The sequence below is a fragment of the Pithys albifrons genome, chromosome 8 (genome assembly GCF_047495875.1).
Source record: "Pithys albifrons albifrons isolate INPA30051 chromosome 8, PitAlb_v1, whole genome shotgun sequence".
In the NCBI taxonomy this organism is placed as follows: Eukaryota; Metazoa; Chordata; class Aves; order Passeriformes; family Thamnophilidae; genus Pithys; species Pithys albifrons.
Window position 1 is genome coordinate 12,140,960 of NC_092465.1, and position 12,430 is coordinate 12,153,389.

Consider the following 12,430-nt stretch of genomic DNA (forward strand, 5'->3'; position numbering starts at 1 on the left):
TGGACTGCAGCACTTCTGTGGGAGAGAGGCCAGGTGAATGCACTGGGGGCTTGGAAGAACCAGCCTTTCAGACCTTCTTTTAGGCCTGCCTCAGAAGAAGTTCTTGAACTGCTACTACGTGAGCAGAAAACTGGTTTGAGTTGTGCTGCTCTTGTTAAACTTAGTGAGGAAGGAGAGCTGCAGGTCTCTCAACTCCCTGCTGAGCCTGGCAGCTGCTGGGCATGCTCTTGGCTCAGGGTGGTTGTAGGGCAACTGTATCTGGACTCATGTTTCCTTTGTGGGGAAGAGGACTTGACCAAGGCTTGGGAAGCAGACTTGGGAGTCTGATCCTGGCTCTGCTGCAGGTCTGTTTTGTGGTGTCTGGAGTCAGTGGGAGCACACCAGTCCCTTTCTGTAAAATCAGACATACCTTCAAGTTATTGCAGAGGCAGTGTAGGCTGAAAGGGTGCTATTTGCCTGCATAGTGCATTACACAAGTGAGAAGAAAATAAAATCAGTGCTGCTGTTGATGAGTGTTGTATTCTTTCTCAAACCCTCATAAGGAGGGATTTTGATTTGCTTTCTGTGGGTATTTTGCTTGGGGCCTTGTATGTCTTGCTGGGGGATAATTAAAAGGATTGTGTTGATGCTGGTGTATCCTCACTTCCAGGCCTAATTATCTAGTGACCAAGAAGAATTTTATGGAAAAATAATGGAACTGAATAATCTGTCTGACAAAATGAAGTTGTCACTATCTTGGGTTATTTAATGAGTCAAAGAAACCATCAGAGCACGTGTAAGGTCAGCACAAAATTGGGCAAGTCTTTAAAGAGCAAGTGACCTCCCTAGGAGACTGAAGTAACTTAGGAGCTAAAAATCTGTTTCTGGAATTGGTTTTTCTTCTCTAATAGAATTTAGTTGATCTTTAAAAGGTCTGAATTAAGTCATCAAAAGGTGAGAAATGTGCAGGGACTGCTGATTTGTCTGTTCTGTTTCTGGGGAGAGCGTTAGTGCAGACAGCTGGGTTTGTGTTGGTCAGAATCTGGCCTGTAGCAGCAAATACAAATTCCTTAACTTTGGTTGATGAAAATGTCAAGATCCATAAAAATCCAGGGCGAGGCTGGCACATCTCTTTCAGTTTCCTTCTTCAAAGAAAGAGTTAATGAAGAATCTGTGCTTTGCTTCTGTGTTGCTTTGTGTTTGTGGCACTGCCTTTGATGTATGAATTCGGAGACAAGGAACAGAATGTATATGTGCATACTCAAATCCCAAGTCCTTTGAAGGATGAGGGAGAAATCGCTTTAAATGGTGATGTGAGGGTACGAGTAGGTCTGCATGGATATTTTTTTCCTGCATGTACAGATCTTGGACTGAACTTCATTTGTTACTGGCCTGCATGCTGGCACAGTCCCAACACTGCAGGCAGATGTACAAGAAGTAGCCAAATAATACTTCTTCCCAACATGCAGTACTGCTTGACCTCAGTGTGACAAAGTTATGATGATAATAATGCTCTGCAGTTCCAGATGAGGATATGAAAAAACTCATGAAAAACCCAACCTTGTATTTCCTGTCTTGCCAGGGTGCAGGAAAGTGCTATTAACCTGCAGGAGGCAAAAGATAAAGGGCAAGGAGAGACATAATTGTAGCTGAATCTGCTTCTGAAGCGCTTTGTGATGTTGATTTTGTGGAAGATTTAGCAACTATCTGCTTGACTTCTCTTACAATGTCTGTGCTTAAGAAAAAGCAGCCACTTGATCTCTAACCTGCACTACAAGCAGTGTTATCAGGAAAGAGTGTTGTTTCTTGGTTTTATCCTTGGGCATTGTCATACTTTAAGTCCTCTAAATGATGCTTTCTAGACTGACATAGTTACTATCTGTGAAACTCAATCTCCAGTTCAGCTGAAACAGCCTCTGTGCCACAGACTGAAGAGACTTGCCAGCAGCAATCCCTCCTCCTTCCAGAACCCCATTGCCATTGACAGACTGATAGAGAAGTAGTAATTGAAGCATATAGCTGTGTGTGCCTTTGAAGTTTTTACTTTTATCAGATGATGTCAAGTTAAACAAAACCTAGATAAATGAACCAGAAGCCCAATGCCATTTCCTTGCTGAAAAAATGTACCAGTTCCTGGTATGACTGGCAGTATTTGAACCTGATGTGTATCTTGCTGCCTGATCTATGTTGCAGATCCTTTATATCTGCATGAAACCCTGGTGAAGTCCAGGATTCTCATGGATCAGATCATTGTAGCTTTAGTCTTTGGGGGCTGCAAATTGTCGCCTGACTTATACTACTGTGCCTAGAGAAGGATTAGAAAAATAGAATCAGTTTTGCTGTTTCACAGTCTGTCAGCAAGGTCTTACAGGTGTTGATACAGAAGCTCGTTAATTCTTTTTATGAATTGACAGGGCTGCTTCTAACTAGACTATATAAAACTGCTTCAGATTTTCGTGAACATCAGAAATCATTTACAGCTGAAGAATTATATGTTAAGAATCAAATAAAAGAAATGCTTTGTAATAATGTGACCTGCCTGATCTAATTTGAACAGTGGGGTGGGGGTGGTGTTGAACTAATTGGCCTTTGAAGCGCCTTCTAATATGATTTTATTGGTGAGGCCTATTCTTATATTACAGGTAAAGAGCTATTGTGTGATTTAACTCAGTATGGAACGTGCAGCAGGGCTGGATGGGATGGGAGGAAGCAACTGGCATCCTTTTCATGTCAGGTTGCCAGTAGCACACTGTCTCATCCAGCATTCTGTCTGCCTTGTTTCAGAATTCACAAGGCATCAGGTTTGTGGCCCTGGGAGCTCTCAGAATGACCGTCCTTTCCCTTCTGTGTAACAGAAGTTGCTATATTTGAGAAAAAAAATATTACTAATGGGGCAGTTTGGAATAGATTTCTCAAAGGGACGAAACTGCCTTTGAAGTTACAGGAGTGGGAAGGCTTGTGCACCTTTCAACCTGTATGAATAAAAAGAGATGAAATAGCATAGAACGAAGAGGTTTCAAAGATGTGAAGGTCATGTTTTCAGAGTTACCAGCCCCTCTGGGTTCTGCATGTTTCAGTTCAAGCTGGTGTGTAGTTTGTTCTTTAGGAGTTTGCACCAAGCCTTCTTTAAAATGTTGTGGACACAAAAATTAGTAAGTAAATGTACTTTTGAATGTGCTTGTGGTGACCACAGGGAATAGCTGAGTCTCTTAAGTAGTCTCTTGCTTCGCAAACTACAACCATTTCTATGCTTCTTTCATAAAACATGTTGATTTCAACAAGAACGAAACATTTGGAAAATTGTAGTTCCGTTTCTTCTGTGTGGGGAAATGTAGCTCACATTTTCTGCAGGTTACGTTTATTCTTCAAAATTGCTAGTAAGTGTTGCTACAAGTTTCTGCAGTGTTGGGGCAAAGAAAAGCCCAAACAACCCCGCCTCACCCTGAAACATGACACAACCTCTTTTTCTAAGTTATATTAAATTAAATTTCTGCATGTTTATAAAGATATGCTGCGTTATTAATTGCTTGCATAAATACACAGTATACCCTGTTCAGCAGGAAGCGACAAGACTATTTTTTAAACAAGTGTGAGTGAGAACAAACCTCTGAGAAAATAACAAAATTATAAAACAAGGCATCAATCTTCTAAAAATCACAATCAAGATCATTATTGAAACACTTGATCAGCTTACCTTTTGTTGTGTTGAAAATAATGATGATAGTTGTGAAGGGGAGAAAACAGGAGCAAAACCATTGTGAGAGGTGAGTAGAGCCTGTCCAGGAGGAGGTTCCTGCTTTGTGTGGGGTGTCAGCTCTGTGTGCCCTGGCTGAGCCCTGAGCAGCTTCTTGGGTTACATTTATAGCTTCTGTTCCTCTGATGTATTCCAGTTTCTTAAGAGTTCCATTTAAGATAATTAATCTGAGCGCTAATGATTTAGTTGAACATTTCATTAATACCTTTCTTGTATTAATCCTCAAGAATTTGTGGAAACCTTCAGTGTGAGGGATGCTTGTTTGTGTAGCTGCAGCACTAGAGAGGGCATCGATAGGAGCTATTTGCCTGACTTGTTTAATGTTTCTAGAGCTGGATATAGAAGCCAAAATGTTTGTGATTTGTCCCTGTAATTTTCCAATTGTTTTTCCACTTGTGCTGTCAGCTGCTTACAAGGCTTGGTCCTTTCCCTTAACAAAATGCTGGCTCCTCCAAGCGATGCCGGATGCAGGATTCTTTTCCCTTAAGCTGTTTGTGGTTGGTTTTTTTTTGTTCTTGGGGGTTTTTTTTGATTTGTTTTGGTGTGGGGGTTTTTTTGCCGGGGGAGGTAGTTTGCTTTTTTATTTAAATGTGTAAAATGTCTCTCCAGTTGAGCTGTTCTGGAGACTGGAGCCCTTTGGCCACAGGAACAGACACGGCAGAGGTACTGCTTGAGCTGCCTTAGCAGTGTCAGCCCACCCCTGTGTCCCAGGCTGGATCCTGAACCAGTGATTGCCAGGCTGTTCACTTCCATCAGCTGGGGCTGGGCTTCCATGGGTGACAGTTGCAGGAGTTTTTTTGTAGCAGTGGGTTTCCAACAGTACAGCCAAAGCCAATAAAATCTTTCCAGGCAGATTTTGTTGAACAGTTATCCCGCAGTCAGACAACTGTCACCTGTTTTATATCTGCAATGTCAGGTGAGTAGGATGAAGAGGAGTGTTTTTGGTATGGAATTGGGTTTTACAGACAGCTTGTTGGAAATGCTGGAAGTACAAGCTGAGCTTCGGGGCTTGGTGCACGTGGTGTTTGCTCCAGAGCAGTTCTGCAGACAGTGCACCTCCAAGTGCCAAGGCAAGAAATCCACCCTTGCCGTGTGCAGGTGTCTCTTCCCTGGGTGCCTGTGAATAGGTGACTTGCCTGAGATGGCAAAACCTCTTTGTGTTCCTGACCACATGCCAGGCACCCATGCGGCCCAAGGGTGTGCCCTGATTTAGATGCATTGTGCTTCACTGTGCTGTCATATAATTGAGTATCTGTTGGACACAACTAAAAAGGCGTCTGTTTTCAGTTGGAGAGAGGAAAACAGATGTTCTATTCTCTCTTGAGAGCTCAGTAGAGTGATGCATCAGCTGTTGCTCCAGATCTCAGTGATGACAGCCAAAAAGGCAAAGACACATAGGTCAAAAGGAGTTAAGGAGAAGAACATTAAATAATTTCTTACCTATATGTTAGGTGATGTGGGGTTTAGTTCTGAAGCATGTGGAAAGAATTATCCTCTAAGTTAGCATTACCTTTTAAATGGGCGGAGGGAGAATGTTTTTCATTGGTTTCTGCTTTCTATACTAGATAAATGAAAGTCTGGGAAGAGACCTAAATGCCAAAAGTTAAAAGATATTTGAAATGATGCCTGAATTGATCAAGAACTGTGCTAAGAGCTGGGTATAAGAGAGACACAGTTGCAAGAATCTTGGACGGGTTGGAGCTGCTGAGCCAGAATCTGTGTAAGGAGGTCTGCATTGTGCTAGGCCTGGACCAGTTGTGTCACTTCAGCCGAATGTCCTTGTCCTCTGTGTCCCCTGACTGAATCACACAGTGGCTCAGAGTGCACAGTGACAGCTGCCCAGCTCGCAGGTGGACACTGGTCCCTACCTGCTGATGTGAGGCCTTGTTTAACCTGCATAGGCACACTCAGGTGAGCACGTTTGCTCTGGGGCAGTGCCCTTCTGTGTTCTTGTGGTACTGTTTTTTCTGGGGTGCTGGTTTTAACTGGAGTCACTGGTATAGCACTGAGGGTAAACTTCTGAAACTTGTCCGTTTAAGTTGTTTGATATGAATTGAAGAACAGCAATTAACTGTACCTTGGAGAGACTAAGAGAATGGTAAAATACAAAACTGATGTAGCCAACAGCTTGAACCAGAAGCTCTCAGTCTTCACTGACCTGCCTTACAGAACAGTAAGCTGTGGGAAGCATCACATTTGCTGTATGGGCTGTGCACGGTCTTGTGGCTGCCGTAGATGCTGTGTTAGATCTAGCCCAGGTGTACCCTCACTGGTGTAGGAGAGACTGAGAAGTGGTTTAACCTTTACCTTTAAGGGTCATTCTCTGGGCTTTCTCCTGAATGGGTCAGAAAGAGCATGAGTAGGATTCTGGCTGGTGGTGCCTTCCTCTGTGGAGGGTACATTTCCTATGTATGGCCCTTTTCTCTATCTACATCCATCCCTTCACTTTTCTGGGCTGCTGTCTGTCTTTCTGCAGCTGACAAAGGCATCTTGAACCTTTCTTCTTTTCTCAGTGGAGCTCTTCATTGTCCCATTGGGCTATTCCTGACTGTATCTCCTGTCAAGGGTGTAGGGGAGTGTTGTACAAGCTGAGCAGGCAGTTTGTCTGTGCAGGGCTGGGAGGTGCTGTGAAAGCTTTAGGTCTTGGGGTGTTTACACAGTTTTACAAGGTACCGTCTGGATTTTTCTTTGAGGTAGTGCCAGGGTACAGACAGTGTGAGCAGCCTGGGCTTCACTGCCTTCAGAGGGGGCTGTTGTCATGGGCTGTCTTCAGAAGAGACAGGCATGCCTGGATGTATTGCCAAGAGAAGAGAAAAGGTCATCAAGCAAGATGTAAGAGAGACTGGGAAAAGGAATATAGAGCTGAAAACTGTTACATGGTTTAAATCCTGTCAGGTCAGCTAAGTGTGCTACTAGTCTGATTGCATGCTGTCATGCTGGGAGCCCCCCCTCAGTGCTGACACTCTCCAGTGTGCAGGATATGGTGTCCTTGCTAAGGACGGACAGAGTGGCAGGAATGTTCCTGACCCACTGTGGCTGTTCTCACCCATAGGGAGTCTTAGTTTGATCTGGTGCTGCATAGTATAACTCCATGTTTTGGGCAGAATAACTGATCACCTGTAGAGAGGAGGCAGAAAAAAACCTCTCTGAATGGTTTCTCTAACTCTTTTTTCCATTCTTCTAAATCTAAAATACATGCCTGGCCTCTCATAAGTATTTTAAAACAGAAAAAGAAAATCACTATAAGATTGTTCTATTTAGTAATGTAAACCCCACACTAATTAATATTCTAAACGTCACAGAATTGGAAATCTGTCCATGGGTAAGAAATAAACGGGTCATTTTCCTTCCAGGTAGCTACTCCAAGAGATTGTGATCCATGTTCCAATGTAAAAATTTATATATCCAAACCAAGTAGATGTTTCTTGAGGCATTGCTGTATTGAATGCCAAATCAATGGCCCAGCACCCAAAATTCTGTGGGGATTTTGAAGGTGGTGTCTGTGGTAGAATGGATGGCATCTCATGGATCTGGAGAAAGAACCCACAAATAACTTTTAAATCTTCCCCTGTGCAGCTCTTTGACCACAGTTTGTAGCCATGCCAGTAAAACCAGTTGTGCTGCTGTTGCTGCCTTCTTGTTTGCTGGTGATGGTGTAGCAAATTGTGTTGTACAGAATAACTGATGATCTGTGTCTGTGCTAGGATTGTTGGGTAGGGGAGATGTCCTCATGCTGCCAGTGCAGAGGTGATCCCTGCCTTGGAACATGAAGTGTTACAAACTGCTGGAATGGCAGAAGGAGGTGGGCTTTTCCAGGGTGGATGTGGTTGTATCATGTGCAGGTAGAATGCAGCAGTCAGCATTTCATAAGCTAATTTTATGTTTCTCTGTCTGCCATGAGTTTTGTTGCTGTTGTACTGATCCAAAATACACACCTGCCTTCAAAACTAAATTTGCAAATGTCATCTAACTTTAGCACTTGCTTGGTCTTCAGTGCCCAGTTGAGCTGTGGTGAATGTTTCATGTCTCGAGGAATTAAAAATGCTCCGTGTCTGTTTATTGTTGGTCAGACAGGCAGTGATGTTGGGCATCAGTGCTTGCCTTGGTCTTCTCAGTGTGTAATATGAACTGTTCTCCTGTTTTCAGAAATATATTAAATTTACTTGTAGTATCCAAGTGCTTCTCCATGTCTTTGTTTATGAATTCAAAGACTATCTAAGCAAGCATTCAAAAAAACCCTGGTTGAATTCTCTTAAAATTCTTTTCTTCATGTTGAGATTTGGAAGTCTTGTCTACCATCACTCTTCCCTCCTCCAAGAAAAACCACCCAGGAAGACTTCAAAGCAAAATAGCCAAGCCGTGTCACCAGTGGTGGCAATGAGCATGTTGAAAGAGCATGAAGCAAACTGGTGACAGCTGGGGTAGGAGTTCTTCAGCATTTCCATTTGGGTCCCAAGCTGCCAGGTGTGGAAGGTTCAGCAGGAGGCCAGCAGGGTGAAACCATTCCGTGGGGATGTGTTGCTCAGCCCATTGCTGCTTCCCTGCCAGAGACAAGGGGTCAAGGTTTGTGCAGCAGCCACCACATCTCTGGGACCTGTGCATGGTGCCGAGTGGAGGGAAGGTTTGTCTCCCCATGAGTTTGTGCAGGCTGAGATTCACTCTGGTCACTGTGCTGGATCAGCTGCTGCTGGATTGTGCAGCTTTCTTACCCTTTTATGGGAGTTTATTTAGCTGTGTAATACCCAGGTATTAAAGGGCAGGTGCTTTGAGTTCTTTGAAGTAACTTTTTGTTGACCTCTTATAAAAAAAATAAAGTATTGTCTGTATTGGGAAAGGCTGTGTGGCATCCTGGGAGCTACAAGAGCCTTCTTTACTGGGAGTGATGACCTGGCAGTTGGAGAGAGGCAGGAGAAGGGCTTGCTGACAGCCCTGGGTGCCTAAGGAAACTACTCTGAGACATGAGAAAGCAGCAGCAGGTGCCAATGGGACTGAATTTTGGGTGGCACAACTTGCTTTATTGACTGTCTTGGGATCACCTCAGGAGTGACATAAGCAGAGTCAGATCCTCAAACTGAGCACACAGTGCTGTGTGTTTCTGATTCTGAGATTGCTCTTTTGGGGGCCTGTGTAACATGGGGGCTAAAAGACCTGTGCTGATGTAAAGGCCTGGAATAGCACTGTAGTTATCAGCACTGCAGCGTTATCTGGAATTTCGGATGGAGAGCTGCCCTTCCTGTGCCTCGGTGTGAAGCTGTGCTGGCCAGCTGGTGTCCCTGGGAGAGGCCCTGCTGTGGGATTGCAGGAGCAGGGGTGAGGCTGACAGGGCCCATCGCTGCTCCAGTCCTAGCAGTCTCCCCTCACCGGCAGTTCCTCCGGGTCCTTCGTGTGTTAATTCAGGCAGAGCTGAGTAACAGCTTCAGTGGTGAATGGGTGTGCTCTTTAGTGCAGTCAGTCCAATGCAACAAGGGCTGCAATTCAATTCATTCTTCGTTTGTTTGTCAGCCATGCCCTGGGTGGTCTGTTATCTGTTTGTAGTGGATTCATTCGCTGTCTCTCTCAATCCATACATGATTTCAACTTTTTACCTCTGACCTTCAGCAGTTTGAGGCAGGTGGCACGTTGGAGTTGATAAATTACTCCAGCGTGGTTGGGAATAACATCTGCTCACGCCAGTAGCTGTCCAAGCGCCACAGTAATCATTGCACTCAATAACTCCCCATTTTTAAAAGCACAACAGCAAAAAGACTTGGGAAGCGTAGCCTGTCCTCCCAGCCTCATCCTGGGGCTGATCTGCAGGCTATGTTTGCACTCTGCATATGTTTCCTTTAATGTTTGAATGATGAGTTCCCCTCACCTTTTCTGGCTTGCGGGCAGTTTGAAGAAGAGATGGATGCCTTCCTCTCCCGGGATCGAATGTATCCCTGGGGCACATCTCTGTAATTGCAGGCAGCACACTTATCTCTCTGCAGGATGCTGCTGTGATGGGACTCTGATCAGACAGCTGTGAATGGTGACTGGCACTCAGAATCCCATTGACTTTCCCTAAAAGCCTCTCTCTGCTGATGAGGCTGTGGAGCCCACCGTGTTGCTGGGGCTGCGCTGCCGGAGCCCAGCCGGGAGGCTCCGGGTGAGCGGACAGAAAACCGGCAGCGCTGGGGCTTAGGGCAGCTGGCTGAGCATTTGTCAATGGTAGATTAAATCCAGTGTGCAAGATGAATGTGAAAGCGAAACATGGCTTAACAAAAGCACGAGGAAAATTCTCCTTTGGCGGATGAATAGATTCTAGATCTTGTCGGCATGCTGCAAATGATGTTGAATTAAAAAAAAGGACAAGGTTGAAGGATCTGTTACTCTGAGGGGGGAAACTGCAGAAACTGTAGCAGGTGTGTTGGGAGAAGTTGGGATCCGGGGGCTTATATTTAGGAAGTTTTTCTTAGAAACTTGACATGGACTGGTAGGCTGTTTCCTCTGCACACCTCGCATCGCTCCCTGGCTGCTACGGAGCTGAATGTGGGGTGAATCCATGGGGCAGGCAGAGGGTTGTGGACTGGCCACTGGCGTGCGGAGCCGCAATCCCAGCAGGTTAGAACGGCCTGACCCGGGAATGGAACGTGAGGAGGGTTCAGTGTGGACAGCGGCGTGGCGGGTTGCCCTGGGCGCAGTTCCGTCGGGTACATCAGGTCATTTCGGGGAGGGAGGAAACGAAGTAAGTGGGACCAAGGACCGCTGGGGCGTCTCTGCCCGCGCTATCGCTGCGGTGTCGCTGCTCAGTCTGTCCCGGCCGGGGCGCGGGGGTTGGTTGTGTCGCGCCGGGCACGCGCCGCGGTGCGAGGTTCCAAAAATTGCGCCGCGCACGGAGCGGGCGCCGCTGTGTTGCTTTAGGCGTTAGCAGGGCTGCCCTCGCCACACGCTCATTGAGCAGCCGCGCAACCCCCAGATAAGGACGGTTAGGCGGCCGCTCGGGCGCGCCGCCGCTAGGGGAGGGCGAACTGCGGCCCAGGTCCCGGCGAGGGACGGCGCGCGCCCGACCCGCCCGCTCCCCCCGCCCGGCTCGGGGGCGCGCTCGCCGCGGGGCCGCGCGGGGAGCGGCGGCTCTGGGCGGCCCCGGCCCCGGTTTGAGCCTTGCGGCGGCGGCGCTACCCAGAGTGCTCCGCGCCTGCCGGGCGCTCATTTGCATAGAGGCGGGGCATCTGCGACGGAGCGCGCCCCCTGCTGCGCGCCCCCGGCACTGCGGGCGCGGCCCCGCCGGCAGCACAGCCCGTGCCGTGGGCGGGGAGATAAAGGTCATTATCTACGCTGTACCCGTGTGTCAGAGCATAGAAATCCGCACATATGTGCGCACACCTGCGTGTCTGTACAGGAATATGGATATATGCATGTGTTATTTTGTGTACACACTTGTGTGTATATAGAGGAAGTATAGATGTGCTTATGTATGGAGGTTTAGGTTGGATGTCAGGAAAAGGCTTTTCACCCAGAGGATGGCTGAGCACTGGAACAGACTCCCCAGGGAAGTGGTCACAGCACTAAACCTGTGTGAGTTCAAGAAGTGTTTGGGCAACATTGTCAGGCACACGGTGTGATTCTTGGGGTGTCCTTCATAAGGCCAGCAGTTGGGCTCGATGATCCTGATGGGCCCCTTCCAGTTCAGCAATAAATTTAATATAAAATTTAAAATATTAAATTAAAAAATGTGCAGATGTACCCTGTTGTGTATGTACAAAAAGTCTGTGTACAGGGAGCTGGGCTGCACTGGGACAGCCCTGGTGGCAGCTCCTCAGAGTCCTGGGTGTCCCTAACACTTCCAGGTGTAGCTAAGCTCAGTGCTGCTCCAAAAACTTAGAGGGAAATGTCTCATATCAGTGCAATGATGATCGATAGGGTCTTGGCAAGTGTTTCATATATAAGCCACACAGCATATTCAGCATGTAACATATCTTCTTGTAGCTAATAAATTAGTTATTCAGAGTGGGCTTTCTGATCTGCAGCCTGTCGTGAAACTTCTCTCAAACAAGGTGTCTTTCCCTGGGTTTCAGTTGTTATAAAAGCACTGGGTTTAATTTATGCCAGTAAATGATTAAGCAGCTCTTAGTGCACATGATTTTTTAATTATAATTGTAATAATTGCAATTAATTAGAAACGTTAATTGCAGCAAATACTGCAATGGCTGTGTATATGGTTTGTGTACGTTGGACATGTATATGTATGAATTTAGCATCAGGCAGCAATTACAGCTGTAATGCAGCACACTGAAACGCTGTCTGTCCTGTGCTTGCAGGTGGTTCTCCTGGGGATTGACATCATTTCAGCACTGGTGTCCCGCTTGCAAGATCGCTTCAAGGCCCAGATTGGCACAGGTGAGGGGTCTGTGTCTGAATGTTGCCAGTGCTCTGCTGGCATCCCCTCTGGCTGCTGTACACAATGCTTGCTTTCTCCCCAGGGCAGCACTCAGGAGGCTCTGGGTGGTTTCAGGCTCTGCTGAAGGGCAGCAGGGTTGGTTCCTCCATTGAGCAGGGGGGGAGAGCAGAGGGGCTGTGCCACTGTCATGTTTTTCCTGAGGGATTTGGATGTTCCTGATTTCTTTCCTCAGTGCTGCCAAGTTTACTCGATAGGCTGGGAGATTCTAAGGACTCTGTGAGGGAGCAGGATCAGACCTTGCTGCTGAAGATCATGGAACAAGCTGCTAACCCTCAGGT

General features: G+C 46.5%; 1 protein-coding gene and 1 non-coding gene across 2 annotated transcripts in view; one reads left to right on the top strand and one right to left on the bottom strand.

Annotated features, from left to right (window-relative positions):
- CLASP1 (cytoplasmic linker associated protein 1) overlaps positions 1–12,430 on the top strand; it is a 172,443-nt gene that overhangs the window by 32,831 nt on the left and 127,182 nt on the right. Inside the window, exons 3-4 of the mRNA XM_071562499.1 lie at positions 12,013–12,091; positions 12,325–12,428. Coding sequence (XP_071418600.1) covers positions 12,013–12,091; positions 12,325–12,428 — 183 coding nt within the window. The remainder of the gene's footprint in view (positions 1–12,012; positions 12,092–12,324; positions 12,429–12,430) is intronic.
- LOC139675393 (U4atac minor spliceosomal RNA) lies at positions 10,565–10,681 on the bottom strand. The gene has a single exon (XR_011698481.1). It is a non-coding gene; the product is annotated as a U4atac minor spliceosomal RNA (small nuclear RNA).